At 34.8% G+C, this 13,999-nt stretch overlaps 1 protein-coding gene across 10 annotated transcripts; it reads right to left on the bottom strand.

Moving 5' to 3' along the window:
* Positions 1 to 4,119: 4,119 nt before the first annotated feature.
* Positions 4,120 to 12,703, bottom strand: LOC122292052 (4-hydroxy-3-methylbut-2-en-1-yl diphosphate synthase (ferredoxin), chloroplastic). 10 transcript variants are annotated; one of them, XR_006236839.1, is made up of 22 exons: positions 12,468 to 12,702; positions 12,272 to 12,328; positions 11,674 to 11,903; positions 11,114 to 11,271; positions 10,533 to 10,639; positions 10,351 to 10,451; positions 10,191 to 10,267; positions 9,490 to 9,609; positions 9,159 to 9,389; positions 8,598 to 8,714; positions 8,412 to 8,486; positions 8,237 to 8,314; positions 8,049 to 8,108; positions 7,889 to 7,951; positions 7,525 to 7,669; positions 7,248 to 7,386; positions 6,555 to 6,632; positions 6,320 to 6,479; positions 6,126 to 6,224; positions 5,893 to 5,997; positions 4,436 to 4,683; positions 4,120 to 4,326 (listed from the first exon to the last, which is right to left on the bottom strand). XR_006236839.1 is itself a non-coding variant. In XM_043100241.1 (21 exons), exons 3-21 carry the CDS (start codon positions 11,879 to 11,881, stop codon positions 4,643 to 4,645), a joined length of 2,184 nt encoding a protein of 727 aa, XP_042956175.1. In that variant the 5' UTR covers positions 11,882 to 11,903; positions 12,272 to 12,328; positions 12,468 to 12,703; the 3' UTR covers positions 4,360 to 4,642. The 10 variants fall into 10 exon arrangements, 9 of the variants coding, with proteins under 9 accessions (XP_042956175.1, XP_042956167.1, XP_042956170.1 ...); XM_043100241.1 differs by lacking the exon at positions 4,120 to 4,326 and having other exon boundaries at positions 4,360 to 4,705; positions 12,468 to 12,703; XM_043100233.1 differs by lacking the exon at positions 4,120 to 4,326 and having other exon boundaries at positions 4,360 to 4,683; positions 12,272 to 12,350.
* Between the last annotated feature and the right edge of the window lie 1,296 nt (positions 12,704 to 13,999).

Here is a 13,999-nt window from a genome sequence, read left to right as displayed (position 1 = left end):
AATTCAAGATCACATGGTTAGAAATTAACCAAAACATAAATTTAGCCAAGAATATCCACACTTTGGCTTATTTGAATATCTCTTTACATAAAATTTCATATATTTGAAACTAACATCAAATATCTTCAAAATAATAATATAACATGTATATAAGATACTTAGGATCCTCAAATAAAATTATTAAAGTCATTATAATAGGTTTAGACCACCAAAGAGTTAAACTTTCTCAAAACAGAAACTGTTTTCTTCTTCCAGTTTTTAAGTTTCTAAATCTAAGAAAATATTTAATCAAAACCTTTAATCATGCAAAAATCCTCAACCAATAGTCATATATACATGTTAACAATACTCCATAAAAATTTCGGACCAATATCTATCTATTAGCTTGGTCAAAAACTCCAAACTATAACATATTCTCCAGTTTATCTCCCAAAATGACCTTTTTATAGTTTACACAATATTTGACTGACTAAATGATCTTCAAATGGGGCAAATAAGATATCCATGTAAACTAGACTAAAAAAGGAACAACTTATATGAAGGAGACTTTATGATAAAATACTTACAAAAGCTTCGAAATGGGTGTGCAAAAGACCTTCTAAAAGCTGTCCGAGAGAGAGTGTTTGATATTCTTTCAATGGAAAGTGTAAATGAAGATAATTTCGTGAGAAGAGGTGACTGGAGATACTTATGGATGAGATATGGAAGAGATGAGGCTGGAGTTAAGAGTTGAGTGTAGTTTTTTCCTACCCAAAATATCTATAAAAGATTATCTCATAATATTCTATCCAATAATATCTACAAAAAATCAACTTAAGATATTTTTATCTAATAATATCTATAAAAATCAACTCAAAATATTTTTACCCAATAATATTCATGAAAATTACCTCAAGATATTTCTTTTTATCCAATAATATCTACAGTTTTGAACAGACGTTTTGTCCGAAAATATGAAAAAATGTTATTGCGCCATAAGACTTTAAATAACCCTCCGAGTCTAATGGCACAAACCATAATACATTTTGACACTTCTAACTATCTCCAATAATCAAAAACACATTTCTGATACCATAGTAAATAATAACACTAACTATGTAGTTAGACAAAAACCTATACGATTAATGGATTCGTGAAAACTTATGGGGTTTTCACGAGGTTCCTAAAGTTAATAGAAATTTTACAATTGAATTTCTAGCGGGCTGTTACAAGACCACTGTGAGCAGTAGGTGAATTTCGGTCCGAATCCTTCACCTCTCCCATCAGTGGATTTGAATTGGAGGGAAGCGAGATATACAGTAGAAAAATTGGGCGAAACGAAAGGGAGATCTAATTTGGAGAAAACTGTGAATATTGGTCATGTGTGTCAATTATTTTACCATCGTTACATTATTCTAACTGATGTATATGCAGCCAATAAAAGTGGGACACTTGGTGATAAGTAGCAGCTCTTATCTATATCCAGTGGTGTGGACATGTGCTAGGCACATGAGGATTAAACGGTGGTGTCTCTGATAAAGATGAAGGAGAGCCGCTCGATCAAGACATGTGTTGTAATTTGTTAGGCATGTATATATATGTAATGTTGTTGTGTTAGGGCAAGCGTGGTTTTCATTTTGCATTCTGCCAACTTTGAGGGCTTTGTGAGTCTGAGAGAAATGTGAGCTAGGGTTTTATCGAGGGAAGAAGAAAGCTGTTTCTTGTGGCTTGTTTTGGCTCGGTATTAGTTCAATCTTGTCTATGAGACACTGGCTTTGAAGATTCATCAATAAAAAATGATCTCTGAGGTTGTTCCTGTCGGGATGTAGGCCATTAGGGCCGAACCACGTAATCTCTGTGTGTATTTCTGATTTCTCTATTCTTTTCTTATTTCTTATTGATGAACTGGTTGATCTTGCTAATCTTGTTATCTTTATCTCGAGTAATTGTATTTTTAATTGGATTTCGGTACTGTGTCCTTTAGGCTATAAGAGACTCTGGTTGTGCTTTTAACCATCTTGTGTGTTGACTGGAAAAAAGTTTATATGGACTCAAGCAAGCACCTCAACAATGGTACAAGAAGTTTGAATCTTTTATGAGTGAACACGGGTATGATAAAACTACTTTTGATCAATGTGTATTTGTTAAAAAGTTTTTTGAAGATGACTTTATTATTCTCAAGCTATATGTGGATGACATGTTGATTGTTGGTTGTGATTCTAAAAAAATTATTAAATTGATAAGAGAATTAAGGAAGTCTTTTGCTACGAAAGACTTAGGCCTTGCAAAATAGATCCTTGGTATAAAGATCTCTCATGATAGAAATAATGGCAAGTTGTGGCTATCTCAAGAGAGTTATATCGAGAAAGTATTAAATAGGTTCAAAATTGGTAAGGCAAAACCAGTCTCCACTTGCAAGCCATTTGAAGCTAAGTTCAAAGCAGTCTTACAAGTGAAAAAGATAAAAAAGAAATGCAGAATGTGCTTATGCATCAGCTTTGGGCAGCTTAATGTATGTCATGATATGCACAAGACCCGATATCACTCATGCCATTGAAGTTGCCAATCGATTTCTCTCTAATCTTGGCAAAGAATATTAAGCAGCTATGAAATGAATTCTCAGGTATCTCACAGGTACTTACAAGGTCTGTTTGTGCTTTGGAAATTGTAAGCCTATGCTTGATGGGTTTACAGATGCAGACATGACTGGAGATATTGATTCCAGAAAATTCACTTTTGGGTACATGATTACTTATTTAGGGGGAGCTGTGTCTTAGTAATCCAAACTATAGACATGTGTTGCTCTATGTACTACAAAGGCTGGGTATATTACCATAACTGAAGCTAGTAAAGAGTTGTTATGGATGAAAAAATTATTAGAAGAATTGGGTCAGAAACAAGAGAAGCATATTCTCTACTGTGACACTGTCATCCATCTCACCAAGAAATCAACCTTTCATTCAAGATCCAAGCATATTGATATGAGATATCACTGGATTCGTAATGTATTGGAGATGAGGTTGTTATAGATTGAAAAAATTCATATTAATAAAAATGTATTAAATATGATGACAAAATCACTGCATATGCAAAAACTCGAAATATGTAGAGCAAAAGTAGATTTAGTAGAACCTCTCACATAGTTGAGAGGGGGAAATTTGTTGTGGTGGGTCCCTCCATGTGAGGGAAATTATGAGAATAGCATACTTGTAATTCTACTTGCCATACACATATATATAAATAGGATTGGCGGCTGAAAAGATGTGTAATTGGTAAGAAAAGAAAACGTAAGAAGAGGAAAAAATGAGAGAAAAAAAAAGGAGAGAAACTGTGTGTGTGTATGATGATTGTTTTTCTTCATACTTTCATCAGACATTTTGAGAGATCATCCATGGTTTGATTTTGATGAAATTTTAGTATGTTGATTGTGATGTCGACAACTTCATTTTGATTGGTTCCGATAGCTGAGATTCATCTTCATCTATCCTTTACAAATACTCGGTGAAGTCTTTATTGTCACTCTTGTGATTTTTCATTTGTGTGGTGATGATTTTGTATTGAACCAAGAATATAAATATTCTTGACGTATTGGTAGTCTCTAGATATTGTTCTAGAGAAGACAATTTGTAACCTCATTATCATTGACAGTGAAAGTTTAACTGGACTAGATCCAATGATTTTACCCTCCGCATTGGAGAATTTTCCATGTATAAATTTTTGTGTCTTGCTTGTGAGATTATATTTACTAGATTATTAATTTAATTTGTACATCAAAATGGTAGCAAAATATTCCACTGTGATTTAATATGGTTTTTGGTGTTCACCCTAACAGAGAGATCTATCTTTGTTGAAAAAAGCCCCTTTGCCGCTTGGGATTGACCGCCCGGGTTGACCGCTGGGCAAATTTTATTTTATTTTTTTTACTTAATGATTAAGAAAGTGATTTTAAGTATATTGATATATTTTCCTTTTTACTTAAATGATTAAAAAAATGTGAAATGAAAAATGAAAAAAAAAAAAAAAAAAAAAAGCTGAGCGTACCGCCCAGCGGTATGAATGGGGCGGCATAGTAGCCGGACCCATCTTTGTTATAATGGCTCTCTCTGTGAAGGACGAGAGGTTGCTGATGACACAGACAAGAAACGGCAAGGGTTACATTATCATCATCTCAAATTATAGCTGCCGGGAACCAGAGATCAACTCAAATATGTTAAATACACTGCTAAGTCCGTAAGGAGGATTTGACCACCTCGAATAACCAGAAGATAATTCGGTTGGAGTTTCCTTTTATTTTCTCTTACTTTTCCTTTATTTTCTTTCTTCCATATGCCCACAATTTCAACGTTTCTTGCAGGGAAAGAAAAAATAAAAAGAACACAATTGGTTACCAATGATGAGTATATTAATGTTGTTCCTATAATAGTTGATGAAAATATAATTCATATGCGCAGCTTACATGTTGTTCAGATCTCCATTCTGTGCTGCTGTTTATCATGTATTGTCCCTTACTTAGGAGGAGTGGACCTATGCAACATGATTGAGACACTCTTTGAGAGTCTCTTAACTCCTATTGGCAAGCCGGAACTCCCTATGCTAGTGCTCTTACTCTTCTGCAGGAGGGTCGACCCAGCGGCCATGATCCTTTATAAGCTGGATCAAGGCATCAGTTGCATGCTCCATCGCAATTCCGCGCTTCACCACCGTCTGAAATAGAATCAAAACTTTGCTATATTCACCCATTTGTTGAAATTGGGAACCCACAATCATAAAGAAAACAAGGGTATTATTACCTCTACTTCGACTGCTCAAAAGATGTCCTACTAATGTCTTCAGATTTAAAAGTCTATGAAGTGCTTCAAGAGAATGACTATTGCACTCAACTAAAAGGAAAACGTTATATACATGTTCCAGGGGAAATTCCTGAGTGGGTGCTTGGAAAATAGCACTCATTTGGAAGTCGAATGACTAATTGACAAAGGATCTGAGCAACTCAAGTGTTTGCATTCATTTTTAAACCCTTGTAGAGCCCCACTGTGTGGTTTTAGGACACGAGACATTTCAGATTAAAGGGACTAAAAGGCCGGCAATGTTTAATATCAATATGGTCTGACAAATTCATGTCCAAGGAGAAAAAGAATATGGTTCAACTTTTTTTTCCACTTTCAAAAAAAAAAACTTTTTTTCCAACTTTTTCCTCAATTTTCTATTGGCAATTTTACGATATTTACGGTCTTAGTAATTAACTAAACATGGCAACGATAATGTCTTTAGAGGATCGTGGGTTTGAACCCCACAACTACTGCACTCACTGCTCCATTTCCATACCCCATTATGAGAATGGAACTGTGATTGCTAATCACATGGTAACTCTGTTAATTCCTGAATCCTGTATGGTTTATTGATCCCACTGGGCAGCATGCTTTTACAACATCATCTGGTGTCAACCATATAACTCATACTTTTGGCCATTGGTCATAAAAAGTTCATACTGCATGCCCCTGGTATTTATGCTGACATACAGCTGCTGGACACCTTGAACTAGCATCGCAACTCGATTCAGAAATTCAAGAACTTACATATAATTAGATGAGAAATGATTTGTACAAGCCCCCAATAAACAAGTCCCATACAACCTCTTGTAAAAAAGTGGATCCCACATAAAAAAGTGTAAAAAAAACTATTATTTATTAGTGGGACCCCTTTTTGTTTTACAGAGGGCTTGTATGGGGCTTGTCTATTTGAACATGTACCTAGCATTACTCTTATTAAATTGATGTACTTTTCCAACGGGTTAGGTGTAATAAAGTACAATAAGACTCATAGAGCTGTACGTTCAAAATACGCTTGTACCCCACCTTGATTTTTCTATAGATATTGAAAAAGAATTAGTTATATCCAGGAAACAATTCATACCTTCCCAACATAAAGGTCAATCTTTCCGGGAGCACCACCAACATATCCAAAATCTGCATCAGCCATCTCCCCCGGACCATTTACAATGCAACCCATTATTGCAATCTGATGCAGAAAAGAAATAAATGATCAGAAATTAATGCAAAGAAACTGTTTGATATAAGTTAATCATGAAGGATAGGATGTTGATTTCAATTATCATCAGACGATGGCGCAAAGAATTAGGTAATTACTGAAACACCAGGCAAGTGTGATGTCTTCTCTCGTATTTGTGCACTTATTTCTTGAAGATCAAACAAAGTTCTGCCACATGATGGGCATGACACGTACTCCTGCAATTATATGTAGGCATATCAAGAAAAATGGTATGATACTGTGTTTATCCTCAGATGTCAAATCCTATTCTTTTCAATGTACAAACTTTTACCGTCTTTGTATTCCGCATTCTACAGCCTTGTAGTAAATTGAAAGATGTATTCCGAAGAAAATCAAAATCCTGATCTGGGGCTTCTAATAGGACTCCATCTCCTAGCCCATCTACAAGAAGGGCTCCCGCATTGGTACCGGCACCAATGACCAAGTCATCCCTGCATGTAGAAGAAAAGTAATACGATGAAGAACTATTGATACAGTGTATCTGTCACAAAAAGTGGAGTAATTACCTGTGAATTCCTTTTGGGAACTGAATATGGTGAATTACAGGGAAGTCCAGAGAACTGTCTGCTAGGTACTCAAATAGCCTGCAGTCAACAGTTATGTTATCAGCATAGGAGATATTTGTACAACGTTGTGGAGAATCCTCTCAAGAACCTAGATAACATGAGAGACAATTTAAAATATAGACAGACTGCTACCCAGGTCAAAAGCTTCAGTGGGTCATAAACTACAAACCAATTTTGGTATCTGTTACAAAAAATAAAATAAAACTAAGAAAGAAAAATGCCTTGGTCAGTGGAGTGAGACCAATAGGCAACAGGATTGTGATGAAGAGATACTTGAAAACTATTTCAAGAAAACTATTTCAAGATTGGGCTTACAGTCTTTAGACTCAAACTCAGGTACTCGATAGGCAACAGGTTTTATAATTTATATAGCACAGGTATCATTTTTTCTTCACCAAAGAAATTTAAACAGTGTTCTGGGCAGACGAGGGATGTCTGGACCATTCAAAATCTAAAAGCGAATGCTCTACATGAACTTGTTATTCCCTGCCATACCTATCAGTGAATTTGACCTTTTTAGTACTCAAGTAAATAAATTGAATGATTGACCTTCCAAGACTAGCCAATTGCCTTTTTGTTTCCATACTTCTTCACATGACTGAGTTCTTTACAAGTAACCTTATAAGTAATTACCTCCTTGCTGCATGCACTCTGCTGATTTTTTCTTCTGTAAGAGGTAGTTCATGAAGAAGCATGGTAGCATCTATATCTTTGAGGATTTCTAGCTCTTCATAGGGCTCATCACCACGTACAGACACAACCAAACGTGTGCCTGAGAAGCAAGCAACAGATATGGGATGAGATAAAAAATTTAACATTATAATAAAATGCACTCAATTTGAGGGGATATAAAAAGGAAAATGATGGGTTCGCTCAATAACTCAATACTGATCAAAACACTAATTGGCACCTTCTGGCAAAAGCTTGTAAGCACCAGTTGATAATTCCTTCAGGTTTACCAAAACCATGGAATTGGGCAATGGCTTTGTTAGCTGCTCTGACAAGGGAGTTATAATCCCCATGCTTATATCTATCAACCTTTTGAGAGCTAGCCGCTGTTCATGATGCAAAACAAATAATATCAAGTTGCTCCCATTCTTTCAATGCCTTGATAAGAATGCAATGACATGGTTGGTTTCAGAATTTTTTATTTTATTTTATTGGTACATGGTTTCAGAATATAACAAGGAAGAACTGATAAGCTGTGCATGTGTGATAGAGAGGACACATAATTCTTTTCACAAAGTAATGAAGTCAAAGGATAGGGCTCTTACCCCATCATCATCATCTACTGGTGGAAGCTCTCTCAATAAGATTGAGTCCACTGTTGCCAGATCCTGAATTAACATCGTTGTGGATCGCAATTGAAATGTTAATTCCACAAAAGACAGGTAAATATAATTTCTTCATCAAATATACAGAGTAAGAATAGACCTTAAATGGCATGCCAACAACAAGTTTTGCTGCAAGTGACTTGTATAGGAGCTCTGGCATCTGTATTTTTCCAAAAACATAAATGAAGAGAAAAAGGATTCAGACAGTTCTTAATCAAAACCCTTCCTTCTCTTTCTGAAAAGATTGAGACATAAAGGGAAAGAAGACCATCGCAGTTGATGTGGTACCTTCAATTGATCCAGGGAAACTGACATAAGGACAGAACCGTCACGGTGCAGGACACCTCTATAATCCACCTCCTCACCCTGTACTTATTTAAGTATTTATTCTGTTTTAGAAGTGCAAATAGAGCCTTAAGAATGCACAACTCTATACCACTATCCAAAAATCTCAAAGACAGACCTCTTTCTGCATTGGCAATTGACCAGATCGGCGCTGGAAATCAAAATAATGCCTGTTCTTTTCTTCAAATGGTGCCTGAGGGAAATGGTGCCATTAACGAGAAGACTCATAAGCTTATGTAAATATCAGTATTGAAGTACTTAAGCATATTTATTTGATTGTTCATAGGAAAATAAAGAATCCCACCACTCCTCGCTGAAGTTCAGCTGCTCTCATACCAAGATTGGCCAATCTTCGGCAGGGATCTATTTCCTCCTCCGGTGGTTCTGTCAGAGACACCCTGATCGTATCGCCTAGACCATCCTGCATGTAGAATGGTGTTTCTGAGTTTTCAATATGGCAATCATATTTCGTATGGTTAGAGCACATTTAGTCGGCAAGATCAAATAGAGTAAGAAAAGGAATAGGTATTAATAGGAATTGATATTACTTTGAATAACATAGTCTATATAACTGTTTATTTGTATGGTCGTAATGCAATCAAATTGAAACATACAACATGATATATTTATTATATGAAAAATAAATAATTAAACGGAAAAATTATATATTCAAGTTTATATTTTAATCACACAACCACATGAATATGCTTTCAAAAAGGCGACAACACAAGGAAGGTTTGAAGAAAAAATTAACCTAGATAGCATATTGCATTCTTGACAGCAGAGAAAGTCGTCACAACATGGTAACTATATAAAGTTTAAGAAACAATCATGCATATCGTCACATATGAAGTTCAAACCATACCTGAAGAAGGGTCCCAATGCCAATTGCAGATTTCATCCGCCCATCCTCACCTTCTCCAGCTTCAGTAACTCCCAAGTGTAACGGATAATCCCAGCCATGGACATACATTTCTGCAACAAGTAGACGGTATGCCTGGACCATGACAACTGGGTTGCTTGCTTTCATTGAAAAGACGAAATTATGGAAGTCCAACTTCCGGCATATCCTTGCAAACTCAAATGCAGATTCAACCTGTTCATGGAATGCTGCTTAGTAAGATGTCCTGAGCTTGGAGGTAGAAGAAACAAAGCATAAAAGTTGTTTGGAAGAACCAAAGAAATTAACTGCTCACCATTCCCCTAGGAGAATCCCCATAGTAGCTCATTATACGATCTGAAAGACTCCCATGGTTGGTACCAATCCGCATTGCTCTTCCATACTTCTTACATTTCTCAACCAATGGAATAAAAACCTGGTGTTGTTAGAATAAAAGAAGAATTCAGTACATTACTAATTCAATAATGAATTTTTTACCGTCTGATCAGATAAAACTTAATCTGAATGAAGATAACTAAAAATAGATATGAATATTTTCCATACGATTGGGTTGTTCGGGCGAAACCTGAGTTGCATACTGGTAGAGGAAAATTAGCTTTGATCTTTGAGTGCCCATCTGGCTCACTTACGAGAAAATTTGTGCTTTTAAAGAACTTGTAATTATTTCTAAACTACATTGGTTCTGGGCTTAAAATCAAGGAGGGATTAAGAGGATTATTGGCTTAAAATCAATTAGAGATAACAGTATTAGCAGGCTTACATAGCTAGCCATCTGTAGGAGCACTGAGTTTCAGAGAAACTTAAGGGAAGGAATTTGAAAACAAAGAAAATACATTTTTTTATTTCCCCTATTGGTTGTTCACTACACTCTGGGATACTTCGTACATAACACATGAACTTGTAGTTGAAGTTTATTCGGCAAAGTGCTGACACAGCTATCCATGCTAAAAAAATGAAATTAGCAGGTGCCTATACATTAACGCTTAGTGATTTGACCTGCTCGATATGCTCTAATTCTTTCTGATAGTCCTCCTCTGTGTACTCTAGCTTCTCAAACTGAGCCCGCCTATCAGCTGCAGTCAATCACCCCTCATTATATGCACCGAATAATTGTCATCAAAGATCCAAAAAAATTAATTACTGGCAAACTGCGTACCAAAATTTCCAGGGTTGACACGAATCTTGTCAAAGCAGTCTGCAACACGCAGCGCAACGGATGGAGCAAAATGAATATCTGCCACCAGAGGTATATTGTAACTGCACGAAAATATAGTTAATGGCTATTTGATCGTTAATATGAATTAATGCTCAATTTCACTTTTGATAATTCAGACCTACTTTTTCTGCACAAGAGAGTTCTTTATTTCAAAACATGCATCTGCTTCTCTCTTCCCTTGGACTGTTATCCGAACAATATCTGCTCCTTTGTCTGCTATTCTCATTACCTACTGACAGACAGGGAATTAGTTCAAAGAAATTTGTCTGATAAATGTGTAAGAGCAAAAAGAAAACATGCTTCACTACCTCCAATCAATTCCATCCATTTGACTTCTATTTAGTGTGTGTAAATTATGATAGCAAAATAAAGTGTTAATTAAACAAAAAAAGGTTATTTCATGTCCCATAAAAATTAAGAATTTTAGAACCGGGTAACCCAAAGTCTAGCTCGTCTGCTTAACCACACATGGTAGTATAGGCCAGCCATTAAATAATGATTCTAGACTTTGATAAACATTGGTTTGCAAATATTACTGATGCCCAGTTACGAACACGTATAAGAACATCAGATGCCAGTTACAAAAATCACATCTGCAGATAAGAATGAAGATGCAATTGGTCTTAATCCCTTTTGGTCATCTTTGATAAAAAATCATAGAATTATGTAGAAGGATACTCAAGCAGAAGGGAAGTTAAAGAACCTCTTCAACTGTTGCAGCAACATCTTTAGTGTCGGTTGTGGTCATTGTTTGAATCCGTATGGGATGCTCACTACCAAGAGCCACGTTTCCAACCATCACTGTCCGTGTTTTCCTCCTGACAGTTTTGTGAATGGATTCACAATACTTTTGACGAGGAACTACAGTCAAAATAATTATTTATCCATCAGAAAAAAAGCTGCCCATAAAGATTGAAAAATACAAATGAATTAGATATTCACCACCTTAATTCTAGTTTCTATGATATGCATAACAAAAGGTAAACAAAAAAAAGTGATAAAAATTTCATGAACCGCAGACAACTAAGGTAAACAAAATTGGTTATAGTAGAACCATTTGGCTTAGTGGGACAAGAAGTCAATTTTATAGAAACTAAAAACACTTGATTTTGTTACCCTCAATTGGAACCATTTGCGAAAGCTAGATATTATCAAATGCCTTCTTAATTACTTATAATTTTTAGTTGCATTCTTTTCCCAGATATTCAAAGCAACAGGAAGCCAAGATTGTGACAACATAACAAATGCATTCAGAAATTATACCCAAGAGAGGGCTCCCCTCCGATGCAGCCTGAAGTTCAACAATATCTGAGCCGGGATTTGAATTGCGTATCACCAAGACCTTTCTTCTACCAGTCTTAACCCTTTTCATATCAGAAATTCTCACAAAATCCATACTTCTCGTGAAACCTAAGCTTGGGTCCCTGCTCTTCAGACACGTAAAGGAAGCCGGTACAGCTCCGGTCGCCATTTCCACTGACACAAAGCTTCACCTTCAGATTCAAAACGCAATTCAACAGAATTTTACTTGGCTCATTAAAAAGTTATAAATGAAAATTTCAAAATCAAACTCCTGGTTTTCTTGTTGATGATATTGAGCGAAACATTAGGGGGGCAAAAAAGATTATAGAATTCAAAATCAGTTGCACTGTTTGGTACAAAGCTGAGACCTTCTTTTTTCCTTTGATTGTTAGGTTCCCAGCTCACTGATCAAAGGAACAAAATTGACCAGAACTTCAAAATCATCTTTTCTTTTCATTTCCTGAACTTTATCATCGACCTAACAGTAATTTATTCCTACTTGACTAGAACAAAATTGTAAATATCCACACAAGCAAGTAACAACAACAAAAATTTTCACCTGTAAATCCGTTCAAACTACCTCAGTATTGCCCACCTGGACTACGATCAGACCTCCCTAATAGAAGCGAAATACGTAACTACCGAGAAAACAGAAACAAATGCTTATACGAAGTGATTTCAGAAGAACCAAAACGTTTTACATAATCGAATTCAGCTTAATTGACAGAGCTTGAGCTTTTGTAGGAGTGGTTTACCTTAAGTTCCAATATATATCTATATTGAGCTCGGGATGACTGAAAATAAAAGGGAAGGGTCTGGAGGGAGGAACTGGTGGTGGAAGGAGTTTCAGAGGCCACTGTTTGCAAGGATTTTCAGAAAATTTTGGGCGAATTTGTATTGCTTTGTGAAAAATAAGGCGAAAAGGATGGGTTGGGTGGAGAATTACAGGACAAAAACGTGTTCGAGAGCATATCCGTGGCCATACAAAGCATGCAGAGAAGTTTAAACTCTTTTAAGAATTACTAATTCTGGCCTTATATTAGATTTTCTATTTTTTTTATTTGGTAAGTTTTTTAAATACATATAAATATATATTTTTCTTTGGTTCTTAAATTTGGTATTTTTATTAAAATATATTGGAAAGGAATCCATTCGAATATTAAATTTTAGATATGACGTTTATTTTCTACTAATCTTGACTTTAATTATTTATATTACATTGTTATAATTTTTTTTTTTTTTGAAAATTTTTCAGCGGCAAGTTTTCTTTATATTGAGGGTATTTTTAAAACTAAATTCTAAAAAATATTCTTGAAAATGCTTGTGGGACCCCACCCTCAATTTATTATTATTATTATTGTATCTCATCATGCTCTTAATCCATTGTGTTAAGGTGACATTATTCAAAAAATAAGGGTCAATTTGATTATTGATGGATAATGTAATACAATATTATAAAATTTAAGAGAAATGATATTTACAGTTAAAAAATTTTATTTACAATCTTGAGTGAGAGACTACAGTCTCATTGATAAATGATGGTTAAAAGAAAAAAAATATCATTTTAAAAATGATATTATTATAATTTTAAAATTTTTTAAACATAATTATATGTGCTTGCATGGACAATCCCCAAAAAGAGGTTATATATAGAATAAATCTTTACAGTTATACTCTGAATAAATGTCGTGTATATTTTTATATTAAAAAATTAAATATATATAAAATTCATAAAAAAATTAATTTTTTAATAATAAAAATTTACAATATTACTCATTCCAAAAAGTGATTAGATTCATTCAATAGTATAATATACATTTTTTAAAATTATATTTGTAGAGAGAGAGAAAAAACGACAAGGATTAGAACTTAGGAATCAAAGGGAGACCGTTTTACAAATATAATGAATATTCCACAGCTGTGTGAAGGTCCATCCGAAGACAAACGACCTTTGGCGGTGGTTTAGTTAATAAGTTTTGTTATATATAAGTACGGTTGTGTATTAATCTGTGTATTAATACTAATTTATTTATATTTAAAATTTAAATTAATACTATTTTTAATAAAATCTACTCTTTGATCAATCATATCACATTAATACATAGATTAGTGTACAATTATACTTATAACTATATTTTTCCTTAGTTAATTGATTAATATTTATAATTTGTTTTGTTGTCTTGGTTGTCCACACGACACGAGATTCACGAGCATCGGTTGTTCTTTGGCAGACGGCAACGAGACTCACAATTACTTTTGATGCTTCCGCAATTATCACGTGAATCAC

Source organism: Carya illinoinensis, chromosome 13 (assembly GCF_018687715.1).
Source record: "Carya illinoinensis cultivar Pawnee chromosome 13, C.illinoinensisPawnee_v1, whole genome shotgun sequence".
Taxonomy (NCBI): Eukaryota; Viridiplantae; Streptophyta; class Magnoliopsida; order Fagales; family Juglandaceae; genus Carya; species Carya illinoinensis.
This window is presented reverse-complemented; position numbering and strand designations above follow the sequence as displayed.